This window comes from Cyanistes caeruleus, chromosome 5, assembly GCF_971803275.1.
Source record: "Cyanistes caeruleus chromosome 5, bCyaCae1.hap1.1, whole genome shotgun sequence".
In the NCBI taxonomy this organism is placed as follows: domain Eukaryota; kingdom Metazoa; phylum Chordata; class Aves; order Passeriformes; family Paridae; genus Cyanistes; species Cyanistes caeruleus.
In genome coordinates this window covers 46,968,489-46,995,610 of record NC_141705.1, presented here as the reverse complement: position 1 = coordinate 46,995,610, position 27,122 = coordinate 46,968,489, and the positions used below count along the sequence as shown (strand labels likewise).

The 27,122-nt window shown below is 44.9% G+C and overlaps 1 protein-coding gene across 1 annotated transcript in view; it reads right to left on the bottom strand.

Moving 5' to 3' along the window:
* The window catches only part of LEF1 (lymphoid enhancer binding factor 1), a 70,352-nt gene that overhangs the window by 17,377 nt on the left and 25,853 nt on the right, over positions 1–27,122 (bottom strand). The window contains exons 5-9 of the mRNA XM_086890439.1: positions 11,864–11,996; positions 7,783–7,873; positions 5,500–5,583; positions 3,542–3,664; positions 2,653–2,845 (exon numbers count right to left, since the gene is read on the bottom strand). Coding sequence (XP_086746565.1) covers positions 2,653–2,845; positions 3,542–3,664; positions 5,500–5,583; positions 7,783–7,873; positions 11,864–11,996 — 624 coding nt within the window. The remainder of the gene's footprint in view (positions 1–2,652; positions 2,846–3,541; positions 3,665–5,499; positions 5,584–7,782; positions 7,874–11,863; positions 11,997–27,122) is intronic.

The following is a 27,122-nucleotide window of genomic DNA, read 5'->3' as shown; positions in this document are numbered from 1 at the left end:
ATGCCACTGCAAACAAAATAAACACACCTTTAGACTAGGAACTAACTTATACCTAGGCAACAGATGACTTGAGAAAGTGTTTCAGTGACTTTGATTCAGTCCTTCCCCACTGCAAAAGTGGAATTCATAGCTATTGCAAGCACCTGTGTTTATTAACTGACTTTCAGGCATTTGTCAGCTCTGCAAATGCCAAGTGCCTTGAGCAAGACAAAAATTATTTATGGAAACAGGGCTCACCAAATAATCTTCTCACAGAACCATGCTCTCCCAGCACTACTTAAAAAACCCAATAACAAACAAACAAAAGCAAACCCCAACAAAAAACCAGCAACAAAAACAGCCTTTAGCTCCTGACAGAACTGAGGGGGTTTGTGCTGCAAAAAGGGCAGCAATCTCTCCTTGACAGAAAGGCCTGCTGTCTTGGTTTTCAAGCAGCAACTAGACACAAGTTTTCAGTGCTGACACAGAAGGCTTTCTGTGCACCAGAACCCCTGTTCCAAAATCAGCTTCTAAGTATTCAACTTTAAGGTACATGCTTTCTGATTGAAAAAGGAAATGGCAACTGCAAATAAAGAAATCACAGAACTACAGTCTTACAAGTTACATGAGCTGACCTTTGTAGCCAAGCAGGAATAAATTTCCCAGTTTCATGTACTTAAAAAGAAAAACATCCCCCTCCCCTTTGCAAAAAAAAGCAAAAAAAAAGCAAACAAAAAACTACATTAGTATCTAGTAATTTTGTTCTTGCTTAAACACCTACCACAAACCTAAACTAGAAAGAGTAAAGGCCCTTTATTTAGAATTAAGTTCCAATGCTGCAGCATTAGATGCATCTTCTTGTTTTACAACATTCATAGGGGAGTAAGGGAAGAAATTATTAAAAAAATCCAAAAACCAGACAAACAATCATTAAGAAATCATTAAGACAGTCATACAAGACTAACATACAGAACTAAGATTTCAGATCAGATCACATTTGTATGATTTAATGTGTTGTTTGGTTACGCATCAGAGGATGTGAGCTAAAGCTCTTGTCTGCCTTGACTTGGCAAGTTGGATGTGTTACTGAGAACACAGCAATTCAGCCTGTCTGCAACTCTCAAACTTCACATGCACATTCGAAAACTGGAAGGTAGTGAACACACTGCTGTGGCATCAGGGAACCCAGCAATGTGCAAAGTCTCAGTCCCTGAGAACAGAGACAGTTCCTCCTCTGGCATAGCACAGGGTATAAATAGTGACCAGGAGGACTGAACTCAAAACATCTGACGACAATTAATGTCCAAGAAATTGCATTGGATAACTCATGCTTCATTTGCACCATAGGAAAAGTGGAATTTGAGATACTTTCATGGAGAACAGTAACTTGGAAAGAGGAGTCCAAGCTGCAGAAAAAGCATGCAAAGGAGCCCTGAGGCTGCTTCCTTACCGAAACAGAGATAAATAAGCTACTGCTATTGTTCAGGCCAAGAAAACAAGGTTGACACACTAACTAAGATCAATCATCTGGGACTTCCATCATCTGTAAGGGTAGTTCACAGAATACTGTGAGCTGAAAGGGACTCTCAAAGATCATCAAGCCCAACTCTTAAGCAAATGGCCCATACATGATCCCAGAGACTTGCACGAAAACGTGGAAGAGGCAAGTACCAAGACAGTCCTTTAAGGGGAGGTAACAAGATCTGCAGAAGGCAGCAGACTGCATGAGCTGGGACAAGTGCTGGTAGAATTCTGCTCTGTTTGGAGGGGGAAGTCTTCCAACTGTACATCAGAAGCACTTAAAGGAGCACTTTAAGGTTGTGTACTGATTTCCCACTTAAAAGTACAGGATTTTCAGAGTATCGCAGTGCCTCTCAATACTGCCTTGGTCAGTGATCAGAAGGAGGTGTTCACTGGGAATTAGAGTAATTCCTGCTCAAACTCAGATTGATACAAAAGACACCTCTTTTCTCATTACTGGGAGTTGATTGCAAAATGGGCATTTACCCCTGCTGTCTTTCCTGGAAGAATAACACTGGCAGAGAGCACAAAGGCTATACTGTGAATTGGCCTGCATAGGTTTTTTTCTGAGCATGGAAAGTACAAAATATGACTACAGTGCCACAGAAACATACAGCTCTCAGCAAGGCTCTGGTACATGCACTGGGATCATCAGCTGGTGACTTCAGAGACATTCAAAACTTGGCTGGGAAGGTTCCTGAGCAGCCTGTTGTAACTGGACCTGCTTTGTGCTGATGTGGGACTACATGACCTCTGTGGGTCCTCCCAAACTACATGACTACAACTGGACCACATTATATTCACTTTTATGGAGTTTCATCTCCAGTGGCATCCAGTGTTCATCTTTGAATGATCCCTTCCTGCCCTGATGGACACCAGCCTAAGGGAGGACCCAGAAAGTTATTAGAATGCTCCTTCTATGTGTGACTGAGGGTATTTCATGTCTTAGATTCTGACATCGTAACATGAGTGGAACAGACACAAATTTGATGATGTTGCTAATGCTGAAAAAAGAAAATCAAGATACTGCTTTTATTTTTGTTGCATGTTTTATCTTCTATAGCTAATTTGATAGTTGCACATCAGTTATCACCTCAAGCAGAAAGTCAGCCTTCACACCCAGCTAAAGGGAAACACAAATTAGCAGCACACGTGAGCGCTCACAAACCCTCCTGTACATACCCTTCTGCCAAGGATCTGGTTGATAGCTGCGCTTTCTTTCAGAGTACACTCTGCTACGACATTTGCTCTCATTTCTTTCATGTACAACATGAAAGCATTCAGAGGTTTCTTAATATGAGGTCTTTTTGGCTCTTGTTCTTTTCTCTGTTCGTGCTGAGGCTTCCTAAAACGTGGTTGGGAATGGGAAAGGAAAGGAAAAAAAGCATTAATTTGCCTTCAACCTAAAAAGATCCAATGGGAAATTAATAACTTGTGGTTACAATAGCACTTAAATAGTAAGAATGAGGGTTTCAGTGGTTATGTCCCATCCACTTTCATATCTTTTAGTTTAATACTCAGGGAGGATGTCAGGTTGACATTCTCTAGCAAGTAACATTTAATCTGTGAATCTGCTCCAAGCTTGTCTCAATTCTCTTTTTGAAAGGCTATCCATGATGCCCTAAAAGACCAGTGCCACAGGCAGGAGAACAGCTTCTCATCCCCTTCTTTCCTAGGTCTTTTGCCTTTGAGTACTAAGCAATGAGACAGCTTTTTGCTAGCGAATTTTGCAGCTAAGAACTTTTCCAGCAGAAGTTCACGAGTTCACACTAAAGCAGCAGACACAACTGGACAGGTCCATGATTACGACTGAATCAAGATGGCTGTTGCCAACAGCTTAAAAGTGCTGGACTGGAATGAAAAATGTCTTCTCATTACCCTTACCAAAGCGTAGCCCACAGTCCCTGTTTTAGTCATAGAAGAGTTAAAATTCAAAGAGGTCATGAAAGGCACTTTTTTAAAGCATCCTTGACTCTTCTTCAGATCAAGGTAGTTCTCAAACATTTATTCATTAAGGGCTAGAGCAGAAAGGCAGACTCACACATGCATTAGCTCACTGTCGTTGTGCAGATGTTCTTGTTTTACTTGAGGTGTTACAATAGCTGGGTGAGGGATTCCAGTTGTGTGAGGGCCTGGAGGACCAGGAATCATGTGATGTGAAAACCTAAAAGAGAAAACAAAGCAAGGTCTGTAACCCCACTGAAGACAGGCATCAAACACATATGACAGCAGCAGAACACTCCAAGAATGCAAATGCCATGGAGCTTGCAATGAAGGCAACTCTTAGAGAGCACACGAAAAATATTTGGCTAAGATTTGTGCATTGTAGCCCAATTATTCAAGAAAAACAAACTAACAAATCAGTCAGCATTTTGGTTGTAGAGAAGTTGTTTTATTACCTTTCAGGCAAATACTTTTGGCAATGCACACGAGAAATAGTTAATGTTTGTACTGTTGCACTGTCTAGAAATAAAAATACACACTTCTTAACCAAAAAATGTATTTCCACACCAAGATATAAACATCCTTGAAATATCCACCACCAGCCAATGCAAAGGAGAAAACTGCCATGCAGAAACAAATAAAATGAAAGAAGAGTCTTTTCAATAAGTCCCTGATGGCTCTCTTTATTTTTCAAGGTACTTAAAGATTTTAGCATCATTTCATCTGAACGAACCCACTATTCTTACCTCAAATGCTTAAAATAAACTTTGAAAATCCTACATCCTGTATGAAGGATGGGAGCAGGGAGAGATTTTTGTCCTAATTAAAGCTTTCTTTCATTCGTACAAGGAAAATGGAAAATAAAAATACCACTAACTGAACCCACCCTACTAACCCAGGTCACTCTCAAGGACAGCTGAGACAGATCTTGAAGGTGCTGAGCATTGCAAACTCTGGCACAGGAGAAAACCTGCATGCTGTATTTTAAACTGGTGGAAAGAACTGTTAACATCAAAAGCAAGCTCATGCTCCAAAGTTTTGCTGAATGAGTGATAGCTAAGGAGTGGCATCCAGCCTCTCCTTTCACCATTCCCTAGCCCCCTTGTTGCCCTTTTCTTTCATGTGATCAAAATAAAGGAAACACAAAGCCCTGTAACCAAATCAAGTGATTTTATCATGGAGAAAGAATGGGTTTTCTTCCCAGTCACCCTGACAGGCACATGCTTATCATTCCGCTGTAAAGAAGTGAGGGGACAGTGATAACCCAAAAGAGCCCACACACAAAGAGGTAAGAGGACCTAGCACTTATCAAGTGCCTGCCCTAAATCCCTGTGCAAGAGGATGGCTCTTCTACAGATCACAGAAAAAAAAACCCCAAGAACTGTATATTGCAACCTCTTGTACACCAAGCACAGGATGCAGAAGCTGTCTTTAGAATGCGAAAGCAGAGCATAGGAGGTCTGGAGTGTGTCATGGCCAAGTCTCGATTAGCATTGCTTGCTTGCACTTAGACATAAAGACACAGTGCCTGAGTCACACACCAGTACAAATATTGTGCTGGCATCCCCTGCCATTAGTGGCTTTGGGCTATGAAATACCTACTTGTGGGCAAGTTTCCACACAGAGCATTACCTACGTGATTCAAGACTAATTACCAACAAGTTTGAAATTGGACCTAGAGAACGCAGACTATAGTGACAATCCACCGGTTTGCATACTGGCATGAGCAAAACCCAAGGATGCTATGCACAACACTAGGTGTTGCATCTAGAAATGAACTGACTCATTTCAGATGAAACAGCTCAATCAATTTTTGACAAATCACTGGTGCTACTCATTGCAACACTTCAGAGACTGACAAGAAAATGCTGCATGAGACCAGTGTGGGATCCAGGCAAACTGCATATGCACACAAAAGTTAAATAAAAAATATATGCGTAAGGGTTTAGCTGACTGAAAAGCAAGCAAAGGCAGACCAAGATGCAAGCAGAAGAACAACTTGCCCTCTAATGCCAGCAGTTACTCCCCAGTCAGTCATTCACCTCCTACACCTACCTGGACATGGAAGGGTCGACTGAGAGTGAGGATGGATAGGGTTGCCTGAATCCACTCGAGATGGGATATACAGGCTGACCTTGCCTGAGGTCACAGAAGAAAGGAACCCATCAATCATATGATATGGTATTCAATGGTTACTCTAGAGTTACAAGCTCTTGATGGGAACTCAGTACTAGTCACAAATAAATAGTAAGAGCTAACACTTCCAAGAGTTCTCCTAATGAAACTAATGAATACTTAAATGCTTTGAACTTTCTCCCTTGCTATTGAAAGATTCCCAATCTAAGTTTCCACTGGGAAGGAAAGCAAAACTACCAGCCTTCCTCCCCCAGGGCACACACACACATCCACACTCCTCTAACTCCATCCCTCTCTCACCTAGTTTTAGAAGCACTGGAATCAGATTTGTTAAACAAGCTCTTAGGAAAAAAGCATCTTGTTCCAAATACTTCTACTGTAGATCAGGGTGAGAACACCAGATGGTGAATTATTAAGCAAAAAAGCCTTTTGAACAGTTTTACTAAGTCTTAGAAAACTTAGGACTCTCTGCATTAGCATATGCTATAGTGAGGTACAAATGGACAGCTTTTCTAAGTAGAAATTGATTCCATAAAAAACCCCAGCCCAACCATGTAAACGCCCACAGCGACACAAGTCAATCTTACTACTTAAAGATCAAACTTTGCAGTCCAGTAAGAGAAGCTTGTGTGAAGTTTTTGCCTCCTTTGCACTCTCACATATACAGAATATTTTGCCACCAGTCCATCATTTGAGGTCTTTAATTTTTATCATCATCATCACTACATTTTGATTACTTTCAGTCCACAATGGCTCATGACTACAATGAACACCCTGAAGTAGCATGTGATGGTAATGTGAGCAAATGGCAGTTCAGCCCAAACACCTCTACCAGCCAGAGGGACACCACACACATCAATCCTTTTCAAGCAGCTGCTTATAAACCGGTCAATCAGCTCTCAGATGAGAAAAAATGGAACCTGGCCTTTGTAAGGTTCAGGACACAGGTTCCACTCTTGGAGCATATTACTAGAAATGAGCCGTGCTCAAAGGGAAGAGGAAATGAAATAAAAGAGTTGAAGGAAGTCTCAACAGTGCTACCTCACAGCAGGGAGCCATAGCTTAAGGGACAGCTGAGTATGTCCTGCTGTTGGTGAGTGCTGCTGAACACATCCCTGAGTCTTGTAAGGTTGGATCTTGTCTCTCCTCTTCTTTCTCTTTTCCCTCTTCCCTCCCCCCAGCTTCTGCATTGAGAAACCATTCAGAAGAAATGACCGACCACATCTGGAAAATGCATGCTAGCAACTGCCCGGTGGTGGAAGTGAGGAGTCAGCTAAGCAGCAAAATGGGGAAGAGGGGGGAAAAAAAAGATTTAAAAATTAAATAGTCAGATACTTCCATATTTTAATTTGATATCTACTTATTATTTGTTCCAAAAAGGCATGTGGCCTTTCCTGAAAGAGATGCCAGCAATACATTTCACCATCTTCTGCTCTCTACTTTCTCTGCCTGTTGTCATCTGGATCATGTTTCCCTCCCATGGAGACATTAAAAAACAAAAAAATATGCATCCCTCATTGCGTGGGCACAGACTAGTCACAATACAGATTCTAAAGCACTGAAATTGTAGCTGAGTTGCCTCATTCCCTGCTCCAAGAGAACTGAAGGCAAGTACATATCTGCCCCAAGCAGACATGAAGCACCCTGCCAAATCTATTCCTCCGAAAATTTCCTCCAAAAGGAAAATGACACCCTGAGTGGCAGCAAGAGATCATGAGAGTGCTAGTATTAGCAAGAGCAGCAAGATATCCCAGTGGCAGAGGCTTCTCCACATAGAAACTGTAAAAAGCAGCAGACTACAATAGTTTGTTCTCCATTTGGAGTTTCAAGATTCCCCCCCCTTCAAAGCTCTTTCTTACCTCCCTTCTCCTTAGTAATTGCAATTTTGTGTATTAAAATCTGCATTTAATTACTTGAGAACAGTTTTCTGCTACCATTCCAAAAGCTAAGAGCCACAAATCTGAGCCATAAGAAACATACAGACTTCAAAGTGAAATCTACACACTTCAATTTCTGTACATGTTCAAAGAACAGATTCATTTAATTTCAAAGATCGACATTTTTTCACCTTTTCAATTAAAATAAAGTAGCAATTTCTTACCGGAATGACATTATTATTGTTTTGTATTGCTGCGATTGATTCAACAATAGTGAATGGTGTGAAAATGCACCTGTCTGAAAAGAAGCTTAAAAAAATCTTACCAGCCAAGAGGTGGTGTTATCTGTCCAACCCCCCCTGGAGACAAGGGATAGAAGGTAGGGAGATCAGGAGCTGGAGGATGCCTGGACATGCCTGTTAAAAAGCACAGAAGAATGAGTGAGTTTCCCCTCAAAATACTCCATGCATGACCTACAGTTCCCAGCTGATACTACAATGGCACTAGTGCTGTGGATAAGGAATAACTACCTTCTTGGTTAGTGTTAAAAGCAAAAGGCTCTGTGGGCCACCTTTAAAACAATTTGCACACCATACTGCAATTCAAAGTGAGATAGTGGAAAAAAAACAACAACGTAGAAGAAGAAAATGGGTATGGGTAAGGACCTGTGCAAGTTTAGATCTCCTGTGAAGTGCATTAGATGCTACTGTCCTCTCAATGGTCTCACCAAACCTGACAGGATCCTGAGGACCTCTTCTCTAACACGTCGTGAAACAAGGGGAAAATAAAGCGTTGTCAAAGAGGCAGCACAGCAGAGCTATTAGATTAGGTAAATTGCTACTTTTATATTTTCACGGGTTCCCTTATGGATTCACAGATTTTGGAAACTTGTTACCACAGAGGATCAGTGGTTAATTAAGAATCATTTTCAGGCCTGTAATGGTCACACTTGATATGATTCATTTGGCTTCCAATTGTCACTCCAGTTCCAACTAAGCTCTTCATCAAGTTCACTCCTGTAGGCTCCAAGGTCAATCTGTTTTGCAATGGTAGCATTTCATGGAAAAATAAGAGTCCCATCAGTAATGATCCATCAGCTCACATTCCCCAGAACACAGAGTCCTACAACTGCAAGAATCACCTCAAGATTAAAGCTAATCCTCATCCCAAAAGGGTCTGTGGTCTCCATTCTTCACCTAAACCTTGTGCCCCAGGAGACATGGAATTACAGTTGCAGAGGCCACAAAGACATTGGTTTATTTAAATGTGTTTGGGGAAGAGGGGGTGAAGCAGAAGGAATTGTTAAGTCTACTTCACATGTTAAATCAGCTGCTTTAAAAGGGTATTAAATATTTATGTGGTGACACTCCAAAGGTCCAAGAGTGAGCGTGTGCTACCTTGAGACTTAGTTTATAGACTGATGTTACTGATTTATTCCCCTCTCCAGTTTGTATTTAAATCTTCTGAATTTAATTACAAGATTTGAAGAAAATCTGTCAGGACCGCGTACAGGAAAGCATGGAAAAAAATACCAGTGGTGTCAATGTCTCAAAAAAACCTGAATTTTCAGACTTGGAACCACAACCCAAGTGAGGATCGAATTTCCAGCCAGTTGTCTTTTCAAAGGCGTAAAACAGCTGGTAGCTGACAGGAAAGGAAACACTTTACATATCCCAGGGCTTTTACATGAGGGGGAACACTCTTCCCGATGGCTAAAAAAAAAAAAAGAAAACCAAACAAGGTGTAAAAGAAGCGCAGCATCTCGTCTCTCACATCTCTGATGATGGCTGGTGCTCCTGGAACTGATGACATGACTTCTGCTCAAGAAGCTGGGCCACTCCTTCCCCAGAATCTGCAGTTCTGACCCAAGGAGACAGCACTGCTCTCTCTTAACTAATGCACAGTTGCTATTGCTAATCCTAAACTTCTGTCCCCTTATGGAGGGCTACCAGCACTTAGCACCCTCAGGAGCACACAGAGCCACCACATGGTCGGTGCCCTCCAAAGCAAGTTCTCTTGAGAGGGTTAAGAAGAAAAATAAAAAGATTAAAAGAAAAAAAAAAATTAAAAAAAAATAAAATAAAGAAGTGACTGCCTTTAGGAAGGCAGTGCTGTGTGTCCATCCCAAAGTGCCTTGGGTGCAAGAGGCAGCGCTGAGGGCAAGCTTCTGTGGACCCCCTTGCTGGAGGATTTTGGTGGGAGGAGGGCACCAGGGCTAGGGGCGCCAGGGCAGTGCCTTGTTCCAGACCCACAGTGGGAGGCGAGGACAGAAACAATGGTTGGAGGCGTTTGGCAGAGGACCTGAGGAAAAAAAAAATCCTCTCTTTGCAGCAACTGCATGGGCTACTTCACTGCGGCTGCTCCCACACGCCGGTGGCGCCGAAACAGGGAGTATGGACAGAAAGACCACACACATCAAGGAGACCATCCCAGACAAAACCAGTAGTCTCCAGCCTGCATTCTCCACATCATCCATCCCCATCTTTGCCAGACACTGAGCAAAGGGATCAAGAGCCTGTTCAGGAACACCAGAGGGCAATGAGTTCTGTGCCTCCTGGCAGAGCCCCTCAGCAGGCTTGCACTCAGGGATGGGGACGTGACTGGTGGGATGCCGGACAGGGGAGAGGGTAGAGAGGAAGCAGAAGAGAGGATGTGCAGCAGAAACAAAAAACCAACAAACCAGATATTGTTCAATTGGGGTCTGCTATACAGGAATGCAAAAATAAACTGGGGTAAAGGCAAAAAAATGGGGCACAGAAGGGAAAACTCAGCACGCAGTAAGTAAAAACCTGTTGAGCTCAGAAACTGCAGCAGCAGGTTGTGGCCCAGCTGTCACAGCCAGCTTCAGCAAGAGGTGGAAATCCCGTTCTCTTAACACGTGGCACCCCTGGGATTTCAAGGAATGAGTGTGAATATCCTTCTCCTGGACACTAATGCAAAGGAGGAAGACAAATGAGGACAGGAGGTCTCCGTTTGCTTCTTCCAAGTCTAAGGAATATATTATATACATATTTGAAGGCCAGGCTTTCCAGTCAGAGTGCTTTTTGTATTCTCCCTCCCTAGAAAAAACCAAAACCTAACCAACAAACAGCAAAAACCACACAGAGCCACCAGGCCATAGCATTTTCTGGATGTAGCTCATGTTATTATCTCCATAGTGCAACCAAAACAAAACCTAGGCATTCAGGGAAAGACAGAACAAAAAAAGTCTCTCTCCCTGAACAATGATGACTAAAAGCCTCTTCAGATAAATGGGATAACGGTGCATATGGATGTGTGCCCAGGTAAAGCAGAGCTTCAGGATTTTGTCTACTGGGTGTCACAGCACATGGTGTGACATGTGAGCACAGAGAGAGGCAGGGACAGGCACCCTCCAGGACCAGTCATGGCACTGACAGACTTCCTGCCCATGCAGAGATATCCAGACTACTGTGATTGCCTTTGTAAAGCCTCTGCTCTCTCTCCTTCCCTCCTCACCACCAGCTCTCTCGTGAAGGCTTCTTCTGCTCAGGTTCTTACCCAAACTCCAGCTCAGACCTGCGACAGTCATGGACAATTCTCCCCTTGCACCTCCCCACCATCCATCACATTCCTCCCCAGCTCTTACAACCCATTGCAAGCAAGCACACCCTTCCCAGGAATCCCTTGTGTTCTCGTGGGTACTGGGCAGAGGCTCTTGGCACAGACTGAGCTTGACATCTTGGAGAATATGTCTGCTCTTTCCTGGGGGCCTGCAGACTAAGCCTGAGCAGAGCTGGTCTGACATTCCCAGATGTGGATCTAGGAGGCTTTTGTGTTTGCCTTAAGGGGCCCTAGAGGTGCAGAGAAAACTGACTGCCATGACTTGGACATCTGAAAAGATGCTTTCTGCAGAAGGCAGCCAGCACAAGAAGATTAAAAAACATCATATTTGTAAAGCTTTTACTTGCACAGGCTCAAAACTATTTTTGTAGGCAGTGCTTTGATTATGCCAACTGACATATAGAAGAATATGGACAGCCAGAATACAAGGACATAAAATAAAGTGAAAGAAAAGGTTTCAATAACACCACTATTGAAAAACTCTTCCCCTGTTTTCGGGGGGGTGAGGGATGGCTGCACTTTCTGTATTTGCATGCTTCAAGCCTTGGGCACCACAGGAGATGGTGAAGACTGGCTGCTCTCTATTTGAAAGACTTTGATGAGAAAAGCAAACCAAAATTATCGCATTAGAAAGAACATAAAAATTTAAGCAGCCAAGTTAAGTATCAGCATCACGGCAGAATTACCATCTCTGAAAACGGGCACGTGCACCTGGAAGCCTCCCTCTAAAAATATTACAAATTGGTAATATAGGCTCTGTCAGCAGCACAGAGGGCATCAGGACCACCCTGCATCCTCCCTGAGCTGGGCAAGGATGGGCTCACCTTGTTTGGAGCTGACGTCAGAGGGGACATGAGACGGGTGTGACCCCGGGGAAAAGTGCTCATCGCTGTAGGTGATAAGAGGGGTGAGGGGGTGAACCGCATGAGAAGGCTGTACCACGGGCACCTTGTTGGACTGCAAGAGAAGAACAAAAATTAAATTGCGTTAGCAAGGTGAAGCTTCTGCTTTGAAAAAAAACCAAAAAAACCCCAACATTTCCAAAATGCTGTTTTTAAATAGTTGCAGTACTGAAGCGAGGGAAACAGATGGACAGACATGACACTGGGGCTAGTGGATGGAAACCAGGTTTGCTGCCAGAAGCGGCATCCTCAAACCACTGGCACCCGAAGAGGGATGCAGATATTGAGGAAATGCAGGGAAATGGGTGGGGGCCGGGAGCAGGAAGAAAGGCATTTGGGAGACATTGAGACAGGGCTGCGGAAATGGCAAATGGAGCTGCAGGGCAGGAGGAGCAACGTGCTGGGCAGGCAGGCTCTGTGCACCAAGGGCTGCGACCTGACGACAGCAGCCAGCAGCAGTGCTGGAGAAACCCTTTGGAGAGCAGCATTTGGAAACAGCATTTAAAAAAAGAAGGTTTAAAGTACAGGTTTGCCATATCTCCAGCCTTAAAGGCAACACAAGCTTCATCAATTTCCCTCTTCCTCCCCACTGCTCTTCCTGCACGGCTGTGGCATGGCACAGCTGGGACAAACCCCTGCCATCACCAGAGGAACAGCAAGTTTGCCCCTTGCAGTTTTACAAACTCTGGTAGAAAACTCTTGGTCTGTCTACCAGGTAACTAAAGGGTCACCCTTAGAAGCCTGATTTCGTATATAAGCAGCTGGCAGTGGCCTCTCAAAGAGAGTCAGAGGGGAAACCTGCTGAGTGCATGGGGACAGCTGGGGGTCCTCTGACCCTATCAAGGAAAACTCAAAGTGTTGCAAACACCCACGAGGGTCCTGAAATGGGTGCCATAAGGTGATGTCCTGCAGGACAAGAGGCACACTTCCCACCAGCACTTCCCAGAGTCCAGAGGCAGAGGGGAGGAGGCGGGCAGCATGACAGAAGGATGCTGTCCAAAATGACCCCCTGAGCTCAAGGTTGCAAGACAACAAAATTCCTCAATCCAAATGAAATCCTGCATTATTAACGCTGCTTGAAACTCAAGTTGCTCTTTCTATGCTCTTTTTCCATGGTGGGATGAGCTGTAGTGATGATGTCAGCATGTAACAGGCACTCCTCATTTGTGCCCTGCCACTCTACCCTGCCCCTTAGAAGAAATAATTGTGGAACAAACAGGTTTTTAATAAAACCCCACCAAAAAATAAAACTCTCATTCAGACAGACACAATGAGTGCACAGAGAGCCTGTCAAACATAAGGAATTAAGAAAAAAAAATAATTTAAGAGGCCAATGAAATTAATTTTCATTCAGTTCACTATTGAAATCCTGGCACAAAGCAGATGTTAGCTCCATGCACAAGTCCATGATTTTTCTGGACTTCTGGAAACAGACAGGTTATTAAATGGACAACTCAATTTATTGTTAAGAAGTAGAGGAAAGGGAGCAAACGGGAACCAGTGCAGCATTTTCTGCTTTCCTTGTTTCCAGAGCACCACCTTAAGGAACTTGCATTAGCAGGCAGTATCTTCTTAATGTCTGACCTATCCCTCCAGTCATATAGCTCAGAATCTGGTGCCATGAATTTTTGCTAAATTATGCTATCCTTGCTCTCCTCTTAATTTTACGGTTTTCAACACAGATTTGCTTTCCTGTGGGAAAGAGATAAGAACCTGAGGATTTTAATTTAAGCTTCGGCCTTGTCTTATATTTTGCAAGATGGAGAGAGAAAGCAGCGCTAGTAGGTGTTTTAAAGCCAACAAGCATTAGGTCCATTTTTATGACCAAATAATAAAAGCAATATGGATTCTCAATAATATCTATGAGTTGAGTTGTAAAGGGGATAGCTCAGACTGCTATTCATCTTCCCCATCCGTATAAATTCCACAAAAAACAGATGCCAACAAATTTCAGATGATTTACAAATTGGGCCTCAGTCTTTAGATATGAGACTCGTGGGCCAGCCCACTGTTCAGCCACTACTTTATCAACAATAAACTGTATATTATGAATAAAGATAAGCAATAGATGTATTTAGGTCACACACACACACAGCTGCTAATCAGCATTAATTTCTCAAAATTTAGTAATTAACATTTTGTATTGTACTGGATGTAATTGTCATGCACGCCCCTGGTATCAGGGTTCCTTGCTTTCAGAAATCACCCATTTATACTTAAAGCATGCCAATCCCTGTACCCCCTCGCTCTACAGCATCCTGCAGATTTTATTTTATTTTCTAATTCTCGGCACCTTATCCCCTAAGCCCATGGCAGCGGCTTTCAACGGGCGAAGGAACCGTGAGAAGTCAGGAGAAAAGCAAACCGCTTGTCAGCGGGCTTAAAATTAACATATAAACGGGCCATATCTCCATTAAGAGCATTTGGGGGTCTGCAGAGCTAGAAATTGGGATAAAAAAAAAGTAACAATAAAAGATAGCAATAATGCAAATCTTCCCAGCCTGCCCGCCCCACACTGCTTTGGGAAGACCCGGGGATCTCTGGCTAAATCCTGTGGGTCGCCCCAACGTTGACAACAGACGGGGGCTCGCTGGGCACAGGCTGAGCCTCCCTGTTCCCTCTGGTCCCACCGAGATGGCCACAGTGATCGACAGCAGGAGGACACAGAGGTTAACACATGCACGGTGAAACCAGGAGGAGAAAGGCCTGATGACATATTTTCCAAAAGTCCTATGGACTTAAAGTGGTTGTGCCACGGCTCCTGCCCCACAAGGCAACCCAGATGGATTATCTGGGCCTTCCTCACAGAAAGGGTTCAGGGCAGGAGACCAAAACCTCATATGCAGACACCTGGATGCCCCTCTTGCCACCCTCTCAGCCCTCTCACCCCCAGCTGGGCCAAGGCACATCCAGTCCCATGGACATTGCCCTGCACCCTTTCCCTGGGGACATCTGGACTGGGGATGTTGCCAAAGCCTCTTCCACCAGCTGCTGCTCACAGTGGGCACTACTGCCTTCCAGGGCTGTGAACCACGGCCAAATCCCACCTCACACTCAGGTACTAAACTGTGCAGATGAGACTGCTTCTACTGCTTCCCAGTCTTTACCCATTGGCTTCCTCCTCCCACAAACATGGCATCCCTACATTTGTCTCCCCAAATCCTCCAAAGACAATGCATACAGCTGCAGAAACACCTGAGAGACTGACAGAGCCCTGAGCTTGGTCAACATGACCTCCATGCAGGGGGAACTCCATTCCCCATGGCCCGTGGAGCACCTGCTGACCAAGCCCACAACCAGCTCTCCCTGGCACACTGGTGACATTTATATCTAATACAGGCATGGTCCACAGAGTGCCTTTTCCCCTCAGCACAGCCTGAAAATCTGTAAAACCCCATCAATCAATGATACAATTACATAATTACGCACTGTCCTATGTGAGGTTCTTTAGTATTTTAGTACAGAAATTATACTTCATCCACCCACCAAAACATAGCATTTTGGTGCAAGTAGGTACCCAAGCAGCTTCTAAAACCACCATTAAGTGAATGAGGATGAAATTTCCATTTCCATTCTCATTTCCAAGTTGATCTGGAGAAGCTGAAGGTTTGTTGAAGCTGTCCCTAGCACAGCTCTGATGTGGCATAAATGGTATATTACCACAACACACCAGTGAAGTTATATTCTCTGTGCTTAAGGTTCTTCACATGACCTGGAAAGTAAAGGAAATGGAACATACAGCACAGCTCAAGGTAGGCAATTTGGAAAAAGTAAATTACTAAATTACTAAAAATGAGGACCTCCTGTTATGTTTTAGGACACCTTATCATGCATATGTTGTTACCTGTTACAAACACTAAAGGCTGATGGCAAAAGAATAGCCTTTCCTGTTGGCCTGAGGACACACAGCTGTGCCCCACAACACTCAAAGGGACACTCCTGAGTGACTCAACCTTGGTGGTCTCCTTCTCAGAGACCACACAGCCACCAGGACTCCAGTCCCAGAGCACAGTCTTGCAGCACAGACCATGCCAGCAGCCTTTGGGAACTGGCCTCTGTGTGGCCCTCCCTGGGGCACTTTTTCTCCTCAGCTTGGCCTTCCCTGTTGGTATCTTTTATTTTTCCCAAGCATGGCAGTGCAGGCAGGGGACAGTCCCCTGAAGGACACCAACAGGACTGTCAGAGCATACGTGTACTGGAAACAGCAGGAGCCAAACAATTTGGCCAGTTAGGGCTACGATGAAACTGCTGTTCAGTTCTAAGACTGATCTGAAATAAAACCCAAAAATCCCCAGTACAATGTTGGTGGGCAAAGGGTAAGAGCTGGCAGGGAAGAGGGCCCTGGCCCAGCAGTTGGCATTATCCCAGCAAGAGCTTTGCTACGCACTGGACACCTGTTTAAAGTTATTTCTGTGTTAAAGTAACTCAGGAACAGGTCAGGACAACAGCAAACACTTCCCTTGCAAACAGCAATCACAGTCTGCAAGTGCTAAAGCTTGAACTTACTCAGGCATTTTGGCCAGGGCAAGGAGCAGAGTGAGAAATCCCCTGGCTGCAGCACCGGCACAGCTGCTGCCACATGGTTGGGTGACCCCTGCAAGTGCCCTGCACCGGCAGTACCGCACCTGCACTCTCAGAGCCACTCACCATTTCAGACATGTGCCTGCCCTCTCATCCGAGGAGCACACCGTGAGACGGTTCAGAGTAATCTCTGGTGAGTTCGTGGTTAAATGCTGTGGCACAATTTCAGTCTGAATCCAGTAAGTTTTCCCTCATTTTGAAATGCTTCTGAAGAAAAGCAAGAGTCCAGACTAACAAACCTCAAGCCCTCCCCAAACAGCCAGCTAATGCTTCAGTGAAGGCCCAAACCTGTCAGGTATCTTATATGCAACAAGTGTGCAAAAACTATAAAAAGCCTGAGACAGCCATGGCAAAAATGCCTGTAGGTCAGCGCTGGGCGAGGCGGGCAGCTGGGAGCTCCTGCTGGAGCTGGGGCCACCATTTGTTCCAGCTGCTGCACAGAGAAAGATATTAAATTAATGACCCTTCAAAGGACAAGCATCTACGAAGGAGGTCGCAGGCAGGCAGGGAGAATTGCAGAGAACCATGAGGCAAGCAAGCCTCTGCACACAAGACCCAAGCGCCCCTTGCCAACATCCAAAGAGGTACTGGGTTGGTTTTTGTTTTTCCTCTTTTCTTCAAATGCAAAGTCGCTTCTAAAAACCCAAAAAAAAAAGGCCCCAGCCTGTCCACTCTCCCTCTCCTGTCAGCAAGTTATGCATTGGTTACAGATTCTAGCAGATGGTCTTCTCAATTAAGACTAAAATAAGTCAACTAAAAAAACCAAAAAAACCCCCAACTTAAGGATGAATAAATGCATGCATTCCCTTTCATTTCTGAAAGAGAGGGTCATTTGAAGAAAGCTCCAACTTTTTGACAGCAAGTGTTAAGTTTAGGGGGAAAACACGACAGATAGCTCCTCAAAAAAAAACCCCACCACCAAAACATCTCCAAACCTTTCCACTACTGCTTATAGCAGTACCTCAGAATAAAAAGACTAAATGGTCCTGAGGCTACCTTGATCTGAAGAGATGAGAAAAATTCATCGCTTTTTTGGCCTATTCTCATTTCTGGAGCCCTGAAATCATCTTTAGGCTGAAGGTTTTAGTAAACCCAGAAGACAGCAGTTTCAGCTGTCCTCTCAAAATACCAACAGCATTTTAATGGCTAAACGAACTCTGTATTTATGCCTTTGCTGACCAGCTGTTGCAATAAAAATGCAAGATCAAGAAGAATGTTATTTTGGAGCAATGTCAAAACCAAGACCACATCTGGACTCATCATGGACAGGCTTCAGCAAAGGAGTAGCAGTGGTGGAAAAGGAGGAGGTAACAGCAACGTGTTTTGACCAAAACTAGTGACCAGTAGAGGAAACAAGCTCATCAGCACCAGCAGTAACAGCAATCACAATTTGCAACTTCCCTGGGAACTATTGTACAATCCCTTTTCATAGACAACTTTGCAAAGATGCAGCAAGGTCAGTATATAGAGAGCTCAGTCTCCTAAGCATTTCTTAGAGGAAAGGTTTTTATGTCCAAAGCCAGCTTCTTTCTAGGCTCTTGACAGCAGAGATTATTTTATGCTGAATTTTCAAAACCTTCTCCGATCCTTGGACAGTGCAGTTGGGAAAATAGCAGAGTGGGTATGGTGGGGCATGTCTTGCAGCATTACTTTTAACCTCACCTGAAGCTAAAAGCAACAGGGATAGGAAAGCACGCACACAGGAACACACTGCTCACAGGAAACCGAGGTTTAGGAATACTGTGATTTATGAAAGACAAATAAAAAAGGTGCAATCTTTTAACCCTGCTTCACAACTGGGCAGCAGGAGGCCATTTATCTTACTGACCTTTCGTGCTTACCAACAGCAGGGGGGACGCCCCAGGGACTCGCCATTTTAAGGAGGTGAAGTGAAATGCTGAATCGATGCTGATGTGAAACTTTTCAGCTTCACACTGCTGCAGACCGCTAACACTTACTCAGAGCAGAACTAAAATCAAACCTGCGCATTTCAGGGGGAAAGTTGATGGTTTGATGAGGTCAGAAAAAAATACTCCCGATCCCCTTTTTCCTCATGTGCTGTATTCAACTCTTCACCACAGAACTAAGTTGCACTTAGTACTGGGAGTCAGGAAAGGCCAGAACAAGAAAGTTACTCTAAGTCAGTCACAGAAAGTTTCCCCATCTCCCAAGGACACACTGCATCATGAAACCAGCATGCCAGGAGCCCTCAGAAGCTGGAGAGAAAAAGCTGCCAGTACATCATCCACAGGTAAAGGAGGCACCCAGGATGCTTGCTGGAGTTTCCCATGGTTATTTGGGAGCAGGAAAAGTTTGTGACCTTTTTCCAGTTGCTCACACCACTTTCCTTTTTGGGAAAGCCAGCAGCAAGTGGCTGTGTCTGCAATGCATGGGAAAGGCAGCTTCATGGCCAACAGGATCACATCACAGTCCACAGGCACAAAGATCAGCACCTGAAGCAACCTGAAGAAAGTGCAGGCAGCACACGAGGACAGGCAAGAGGAACAGGAGGAAACTGCTCTGCCAGAAGCCCGAAGGGTTGGTGTGCAATAAAAAATTCAGTGCAACAGCCAGGGGAGCATTGCAAGGGAAAGCGTAAATGTGAGTTGACAAAGCCTAGGATAAGTATCTATCTAGACGGATTACTGTCAGTCACTAAATTCAGGTTAATTGCAACAGTACTGAGAAACCACCACTATTGGCTTGACTACATTCTTGTCTTTTTCCAACTTTTTCACCCCTCCCTCCCCTTCAATCTTGGAAATTAATATAACACAACTGTGATATTTTTTTTTCTGAAAAGTTGTAATAAGCATTTGAGTTCCCTCAAGACAGCTTTAAAAACACGGGTGTTGAATATCTGACAGAAACATGCTTTATTTCAAGTGTTCATTAAGCACTGCCATTAAGTAAGTGATTAAAGCACACCCAGTATTAAAATAGCTTGATTAGAAATCCCCTGCTATCTCAATTTTCTTCTCTCCCATGACTTCTTAATTTGTTTGTTCTTGCCTGCTCAGGAAGGCTGTCGGGAGACCTGGAGTGCTGGTGAACCATATGGGGAGCCAGGCAGGTCTTGTAAGGCTCTGATCAGGGGAGGACAAGCCCACTTCAATTTCTGCACTGCCAGTTCACATACACAGAGATTACACCTAGTTTTACACTGCCCATTGGTTTTGGAAATATCACTCATAGGGCATTTAATTAGCAGAAAAGCCACATGCTCACAGAAAAGGCTTTCCCTGTTACAATATTTTGCAATGACTTTTTTCACTTTCTAAACTCAGCAATGGGTTCTCTTAGATGGAGATCAGCTGCCAGCAAACACTCCACAATTTGACAGTCAGTGCTTGTTTTAAGCTCTGATTTCTGCAAGAAGACACTTTAACTTTGGCCATCCTGAACATCTCACTTTTTTCCTGATGTAAAGACGAGCCCCACACCCAACAAGCATCATCAAATCCCACACTCAATGCCAGGAGTCTCTTAGCACCCCTAAAAACCTGGTAAATGGGACTGCTGCCAGTACAAATGCTCTGGATGGTGACATACCCCATGAGCCTTTACCCTCCACAGTATCCCCTCTTTTGCCTAGTGCATCCTTGTCACATACAAGCAATCCATCAGCTGGAAAGGTGTTTTCCCCCATTGTTTCCTGGCCTGTCCAGAACACTTTTGGTTTGTTATTGGCCAAAGAGAACAGAGGCCCAGCAGTGTTTTAACGAGCCCAAGCTTGAGCCCCTGGGTTGCAGTGTTCTGCCTTATTGCTCACTTGGACAATAAGGACAGTTGTCCTAAGCCACCAGAGGAAGCCCACTGAACATCAGAGGCAGTTCCCAGAGCCCAGCAGCTTGCCAGGGGGGAACAGTGTAATGTGACCAGGGACCCCCAGGGGTTCTGGGTGGGGGGCTGGAGTCCATCCTGGTGTCATCTCTTGTGCCATCTTCAGCTCTTCCCTGGGGACAAAGCTGCTCTGGTTTCTGTCACCAGAGCTGTCTGCTAAGACAAAGACACAAGCTTGTTTTGCTTGCTTCGAGGTTATCAGGATTCCTTCTCACAACAACTGTGGCATTTTCTCCAGCATACTCAAACCCACAAGCTCATGGACTTCTCTCACAGGCAAAGGGATGTGCTTCAGTCCAGTATTCAAACCTTGGAAATGGCTCAGGCAAGTAAAACTCCATCTACCACATAAGCACACAAGTGTTGTGTGAAAGCAGGCTGTCCAACAACAACCTCTGAAGCCCAGCATTTCTGTTCTGGCAGACAACGTGCGTCACAGGATGGGATGACTTTTCCTCATCGGCCTCCTCAAGTCCCACAGGATACAGACCCAGGCTCCTGGGGGGAACCAAGAAAAAAAATCCATCCTGCACCCTGGTGACAGGAAGATGCCTTTCGGCACCGCACACACAGTGGATCAAAAGTGCTTGAAATAGGACCTCTCTTAAATGTATTTATATTAAGTCTATGTTACAGCCTATCCAGAACCTTATGTCATAACAAAGACTATCAGAGGCCCAGAAAACTGAGAAATGGGTCAACTCCTCTCTGAGCTGCAGTTTTCAAGGTGCACTGAATAGAGATGTTCTCAATAAAGAAAATGCAAGAGTATGAAATGTACTGGAAAAACATCTTAGCTCTGTCATATAGAAGGTAAGGACAAGGACTCAACACCTGTCTGAGCACCTGGCACACCTTTATATGTTCAAAACCTCTGTCTACCGTGGCTAACAACTTAGAGGCTGACCAGGCAGCATCTTCTAGCAAAACTGAGCTCACTCTGGGCTGGTAAAGCCACCCAACATGACTGATGTTTTTGGGAGTGCTCTTGTCTCATCCACCCTCTAACAGGGAATGAAAAGGAAAAAATATAGGAATGGATGTGATGATGGAGGAATGACAAACTTGATGACATCAATGACTCCTCTCAGCCGGCCTTTACTCCTGGCAAGCCCTGCTCCCCACCGCACTGATGCTGTTTGAAGACCCCTGCAGGGAAACCAGTGCCAAGGCCAAACCCCCTCTGGCTCCAAAGTGGCAGGAAGGGCTGCCCCAGTTTGCCATGAGGTGAGGAGATCCTGCTGCTGGGATTTTAGCTCCTGCAGGGGGTTTCCTAGTGGCAGTGGAGCAGACCTGAGCCCAACATGAAGTGCAATGCTGACAGCTGGGGCTGCATGCACGGCATTACAAGTGGTGGGGGCAGGCAGGGTGGGGTGGGATGGATGCAGGGGTTGCCCAGCACATGTGCTCAGAGGGGGCATCTTCTTCAAATTCAAGGCTCTCAGGCATCATTGACCCTGAGTACGCACTGTAAAAAGTTTTCAAGTAACTTCCTTGAGTCCGGCTAAACCGTATTAGCAGATTTATCCAATAACATGCAAATTTGGGTTTTAATGAAAAGTCTTAAGTCCCAGCTCTAAGTGATTTGGACTTTTCTGCTAATGGCATCGGCTAATGACCAAAGATTTAATGCATCAAGTCTTAGCATACATCAGTGCAAACAATATAACCATTAAGTGGAGGCAAAAAGTCATCTCATTAGACATCCATCATTGGATGTGGGCAAGATGGTCCAAAGGCTTAAAATAAAATATTCATTTTCAAACTAAAAAAAAATAAAAAATCCCTAAAAATGTACAAATGATTAGGCCAAAAGTAGCAGTCTGCTAAAGCTTCACTGGGATTGAAAATGCAAACTGCAACGTTTATCTGGAGGTAAAACGCATTTGCAAGTACTTAATTTCAGCAGCACTGCTCCACAGAAGACAAAACCAATTTTAACAGGAATTAAAGCAATAGGGCCCTCCAGAAACAGGATGTCTCTTAGACAGGTTATTTGAACCATCAGTAGAAGGTCACAACAGGAATTACTTCTCTACCACATTCTGCAAGATGATTTCAGTACAAACAGAAGTGTTGAAAAGCTACTAACTTAATTTTATAGATCATTCCCATGAGGGTTTGTAACATCAATGAGACACAAAAACATGCCCTAAAATTACATTTTTATGTAGCTAAAAATCACAAAAATCACAGCACACAGCTAAGGACGAGCAATAAATGACCCAAACAAGGCATGGGCTCCAAGAAGCTGAGCTGGAAACACTTCTTTTGGCCCAAACCATTAATGCTGAATGCTTCATTTGGACTCCTGAAATAAGGAGGAGCAATAAACCTACCACATAACACAGCTGGCTGCGGAGCTACTGACACAAAATCTAAATGCTCATTATTTTTAGTCCTGTTTGCCAAATGGCATCTTAGAAGACATAAAAAACCCAGACTGACATCTCCCAGCCATGGGCTGACAGTGGGAGATGACTCAGGTAAGCAGAGCACTGTAATTTTAATGGACCTGTGTAAGCTGCCTGTTTGCAGGAGGAGTGGAAAAAGGATATCCAGATAAGATAGTGCACCCCACTTTTGTGCCTGCATTCCGTCTCTCCCAGGGCAGCTTAGGAAACATTTTTCTTCTGCTCCCCAAAAAGCAGATATGGCAGCCTCACGGCAAGCCCTGCCTCCAGACACAGAGGGAAATCAACAAAGGAGCCCTGGAGGGATGCTCCTACATCAGCTTTGGAGTTAGATCATCCTCTAAGAGCTACCTGTCTCCACTGAAACACACACTTGTGACCCCGGGAGTCCTCAGGACCCAAAGTGAAGCTATGTCAGGGGAGGTTTAGGCTGGGTATCAGGAAAAGATTTTTCACGCAGAGGGTGGTTGGGCACTGGAACAGGCTCCCCAGGGAAGTGGGCACAGCACCAAGCCTGACAAGAGTTCAAGAAGTGTTTGGACACAAACTCAGACACGTGATGTGACTCTTGGGGTGACCTGTGCAGGCCCAGGACTTTGACTTTGATGATCCTTGTGGGTCCTTTCCAACTGAGGAGATTCTATAATTCTAAGAAAATGCATCTTTCCCTGTGTTGGTGACATTGTCTCTCTTCCAGCTCTTCACTAGCCCTGTTTACCGCCCATCCCTGCCTCTGCTCCATCACCCTGTACTCACCCCTGGAGCTGCCTGGGCCTCCTGGCCCTGCTTGGCTCACTGAACTGCACCACACCCTCAGGCCCCCCAAAACCAGCCATTTCATTCAGCTTTCAGGCCTTACCCATGCAGGTGGCATGGCTGTCCTGGGAACTGACCTGCAGACACTCCAGTGGCTGGGATGGCAGCCCATGAGATGGGGGGAGACAGGAAGAAGCATGGGGCTCACCTACTCTCTCTTCCCACCCCACTCAATCTGGTCTGTTACCACTAAGCTCCTTCACCCACTTGGCCACAGGGCTTAAAAAAAATGTTGCTGCTATGCACAAGACACGTGATGCCTTTTAAATCCCACACAGGATATTTCTGCCTGCTGATAGATTTTTTTTTTTTTTTTAATTCAAGAGCTGGCCTTTAAAATTTAAAAATCACTCTTAAAAACAAAAAAACCACACCCAGCCCACAACCTAAATTTTGTGCAGCAGGCACCTACATCCTCATAAAAGCCCTAGGCTGTGCTTTATAACATGGGTAGAAGTCTAAACATCATAAAAGAGAGCCTAAATTGCCAGATTGCCCAAGCCTCCAGTAAATCACCCTTCCAGATGGGCTTAGAGCTGCACATAGAGCCCCACTAGTAGCAATGGGTCACCCTGCAATTATATTTCAATCCTACTAAACTCAAACATTATAAGAGAGTTATGCTCGACTGCATTAAAGAGACACTTCCAAAGTTTATCATCACACTATCATTACCAACAGTTTGATTTTTCATTCAATTATTCTTCCCCTGTGCAATTAACTCTACCCTCAAAGCATGGCAGAGGCCAGGATGGACAATTTCTTATCATAACTACATCCCTCCTTGCTGCTTTTCATTGCAATAAAGGCTGTGCTTGGGAGAAACACAGGGCATTAGAGACCGCAAAACACCACTGAGCAATTTATCAGGCAAAAAAATAGCTCATGCCAGGAGAGCTTGGGGAAGCACTCAGCCCCTCACCCCCCTCCACTGCTGACAGGGCAAATGGTCAAGATACCCCAATGCAACTTTAATCCTTTTCCTTTTTGGCCTGGACACACGAGGGCTCTGCATGAGACCTGCCCATCCCACACTGGCTGCTGTGGGGCAGCAAACCCTGGAATTGCTGCAGTGTCCAGTGCAGTGGCACTGGGGCTGGGCAAACTCTGCCAACCCAGCAACCCCTCCAGCTGCCACCACAGCCAGCAACGTGGGCAAGGCTGGCAAACACATACTGGAGACAACTTTTTATTTGTTTGGGTTTATTTTTTTCCCCCCTGCTCCTTCCTGCTCTCTCTGGCCTTCCCTTGCTCCTACCAGAACTGGCAGTCTTCTTCCCCACTTCCATAATTTCAGAGGCAAGGACCAGACCCTCACCTCTCCCCTGCAGAGGGAGCAGATTTTTTAGCCGGATGATCTGAGGATCATCTGGCAGTTGGGCAGGAGACACAGGCACTCCTGCTGCAGGCCCCACAGATGCTGCACACAGACATTGTGAGTTTGCTCAAGAGGCCGCATGTCCACAGCCAGCCACACAGTTTGCCATATTTATTTACAGATAAGGCAAATTTTTACTGCCCCTTTTTTCAAGAAACAGGCTGGGAGACAGATTAAGGGACATTCATTTCAGCCTCTCAATCAAGGAATCAAGTTCTCTGCTCTAAAAAATTAATTTATTTTCCTCTTTATGGCAGAAAGTACCCTTTCTGATTGAGAGAAATCATGGTACCTCTTACTTTTATCCTACACCTAGAATAGGACAGATAGTTAAGGATACCTTCATCTCATCAGAAATGGAAAATTACTCCAAATTTCAGGCAGTTAACATAATATCACCATCTCACAGCCAAGACACATCACAAAACAGGCAGAGCTCCCCTTGCCTTTCTCAGAGTCTCAGCATCTGTGCCTGAAGACAAAGGTGGCAAATACCCTATGCCAACCAACCAGGCTAAGGACAGTCAGCCTCCAGAGACAGGACCGTGAGCCACGGGGTGAATCCTTGTCACCCCTACTCAAGGGATGCACTCCCCACATGCCACTGAACTAGCACAGATGCAAAAATACAGCACCTCGCGTGCGGAAGCAGAGAGAGACAGGATTTACTCATCTCAAACACCTCTTCCTTCCGCTCGCCCTCCCAAACCTCCCTGTCCACGCACAAGCCGCTTGTGGGGGACAACCAGCTCCAAGTGACTAATTGAATGCCAGTCTATCAAATCAGTGAGAAAACAATATCCCCTCGCTGGAAGATACTGTAGATGATTTCTCATCTGCCCAGGATTTTGGCACTCACCGTTTTTATCAACTGCACAGAACTAGGAGCTGAGAACATGAGGAGAGCAGCCCCTCGGTGTAGCACAGAGACGGAGCACAGCTTTTATCAGCATTAACTCTCTCGCACTAAGTCAGAGGAAGGAAACGCTGCCTCCCCCACAACATTATTTTTTAAAAAAACAACCACCTTTCCTCTTCAGAAGGCCCAGGCCAGGTGTTACATGCTCTCGACATCAAGCTAAGGCCAGGCTGGCTAATCTGTAGGTTCACTCGTTAACGAGATAAAGGATTTCAGTTCGGCGCTGCAGCCGGGCTGTGGGAGCTGTGGGCTGGAGGAGCGCTGCCGGCAGCTGAGTGTCACTCCTGGAGGAATGCCTGACCTTTCCCGGGGCTTTGATCATGCTGGCTCGCAGCGTGAGATAACCAGCCCTTTGCAGAATCCGGAGGTAATAAAAAAAGCAGCTTTGAGGCCTCGTGTTTTTGCAGGGAAATACTTACCTGTGTTCCCAGCATGCTGCCCAGTCCCCACCACCGTCCTCCCCAGATTTCAGCCACTTTACAGCCAAAACACATTGCTGTCAACTAAGGGAATCATATAAAGCCTTCAGACGAATTTTTAGCTCTTGTTTAATTTCTCTTAATTGAAGAGGGTACTTGTGCACTGTTCTTAGGGGGGGGTACAGAGACTCAAAAAAGAGCACAGCAACAGAAGTAAGGTCCCCAATTAGTATATGATTAAGCTGTAAGTAGGATAATAGGAGGAGAAATTTTGTATCTTATACAAACAAGATAGCAAAAGAGATAGATAAAAGCATGGAAGGGGAATAAAGATTTATCCCCAGTTCCCCTCAGAACATTCAAGCCACACAGAAAGGAGCGGATTTGCCAAGGGTTTTTTGTTTGCTTGCGATTCTTTTAAAGGTGTGTGTCTTTCTCAGGACAGTTCAAGATGGGCATTATAAACAAGCCAGTGTACTACCAGGTGAGTAAAGCGTGAAACACATGGACCCCTAGGCTGAATGTGCTGAATCTGTAAGTGATAATTAGATCAGTCTTGAATACCTCCTTTAATGAGTCTTCACAAGCACCTTGTCCACCCAGTCTGCTTTTGGTTACTGACCTAGGGAAGTTTGCATGATCTGCTCAGGCTGGGGTTGTTTTTTGTTCTGTTCTGTCTGGGACACTGCAGCACAGCCTCTGAAGTTGGAGCTACAATTCCCTGATGCTCTCTGCAGGCTGTATATAAGGCACAGGGCTCACTCTGCAGCGCTCCTCAGCTGCAAGCAGGCTGATGCCAAACCGAGCAGAC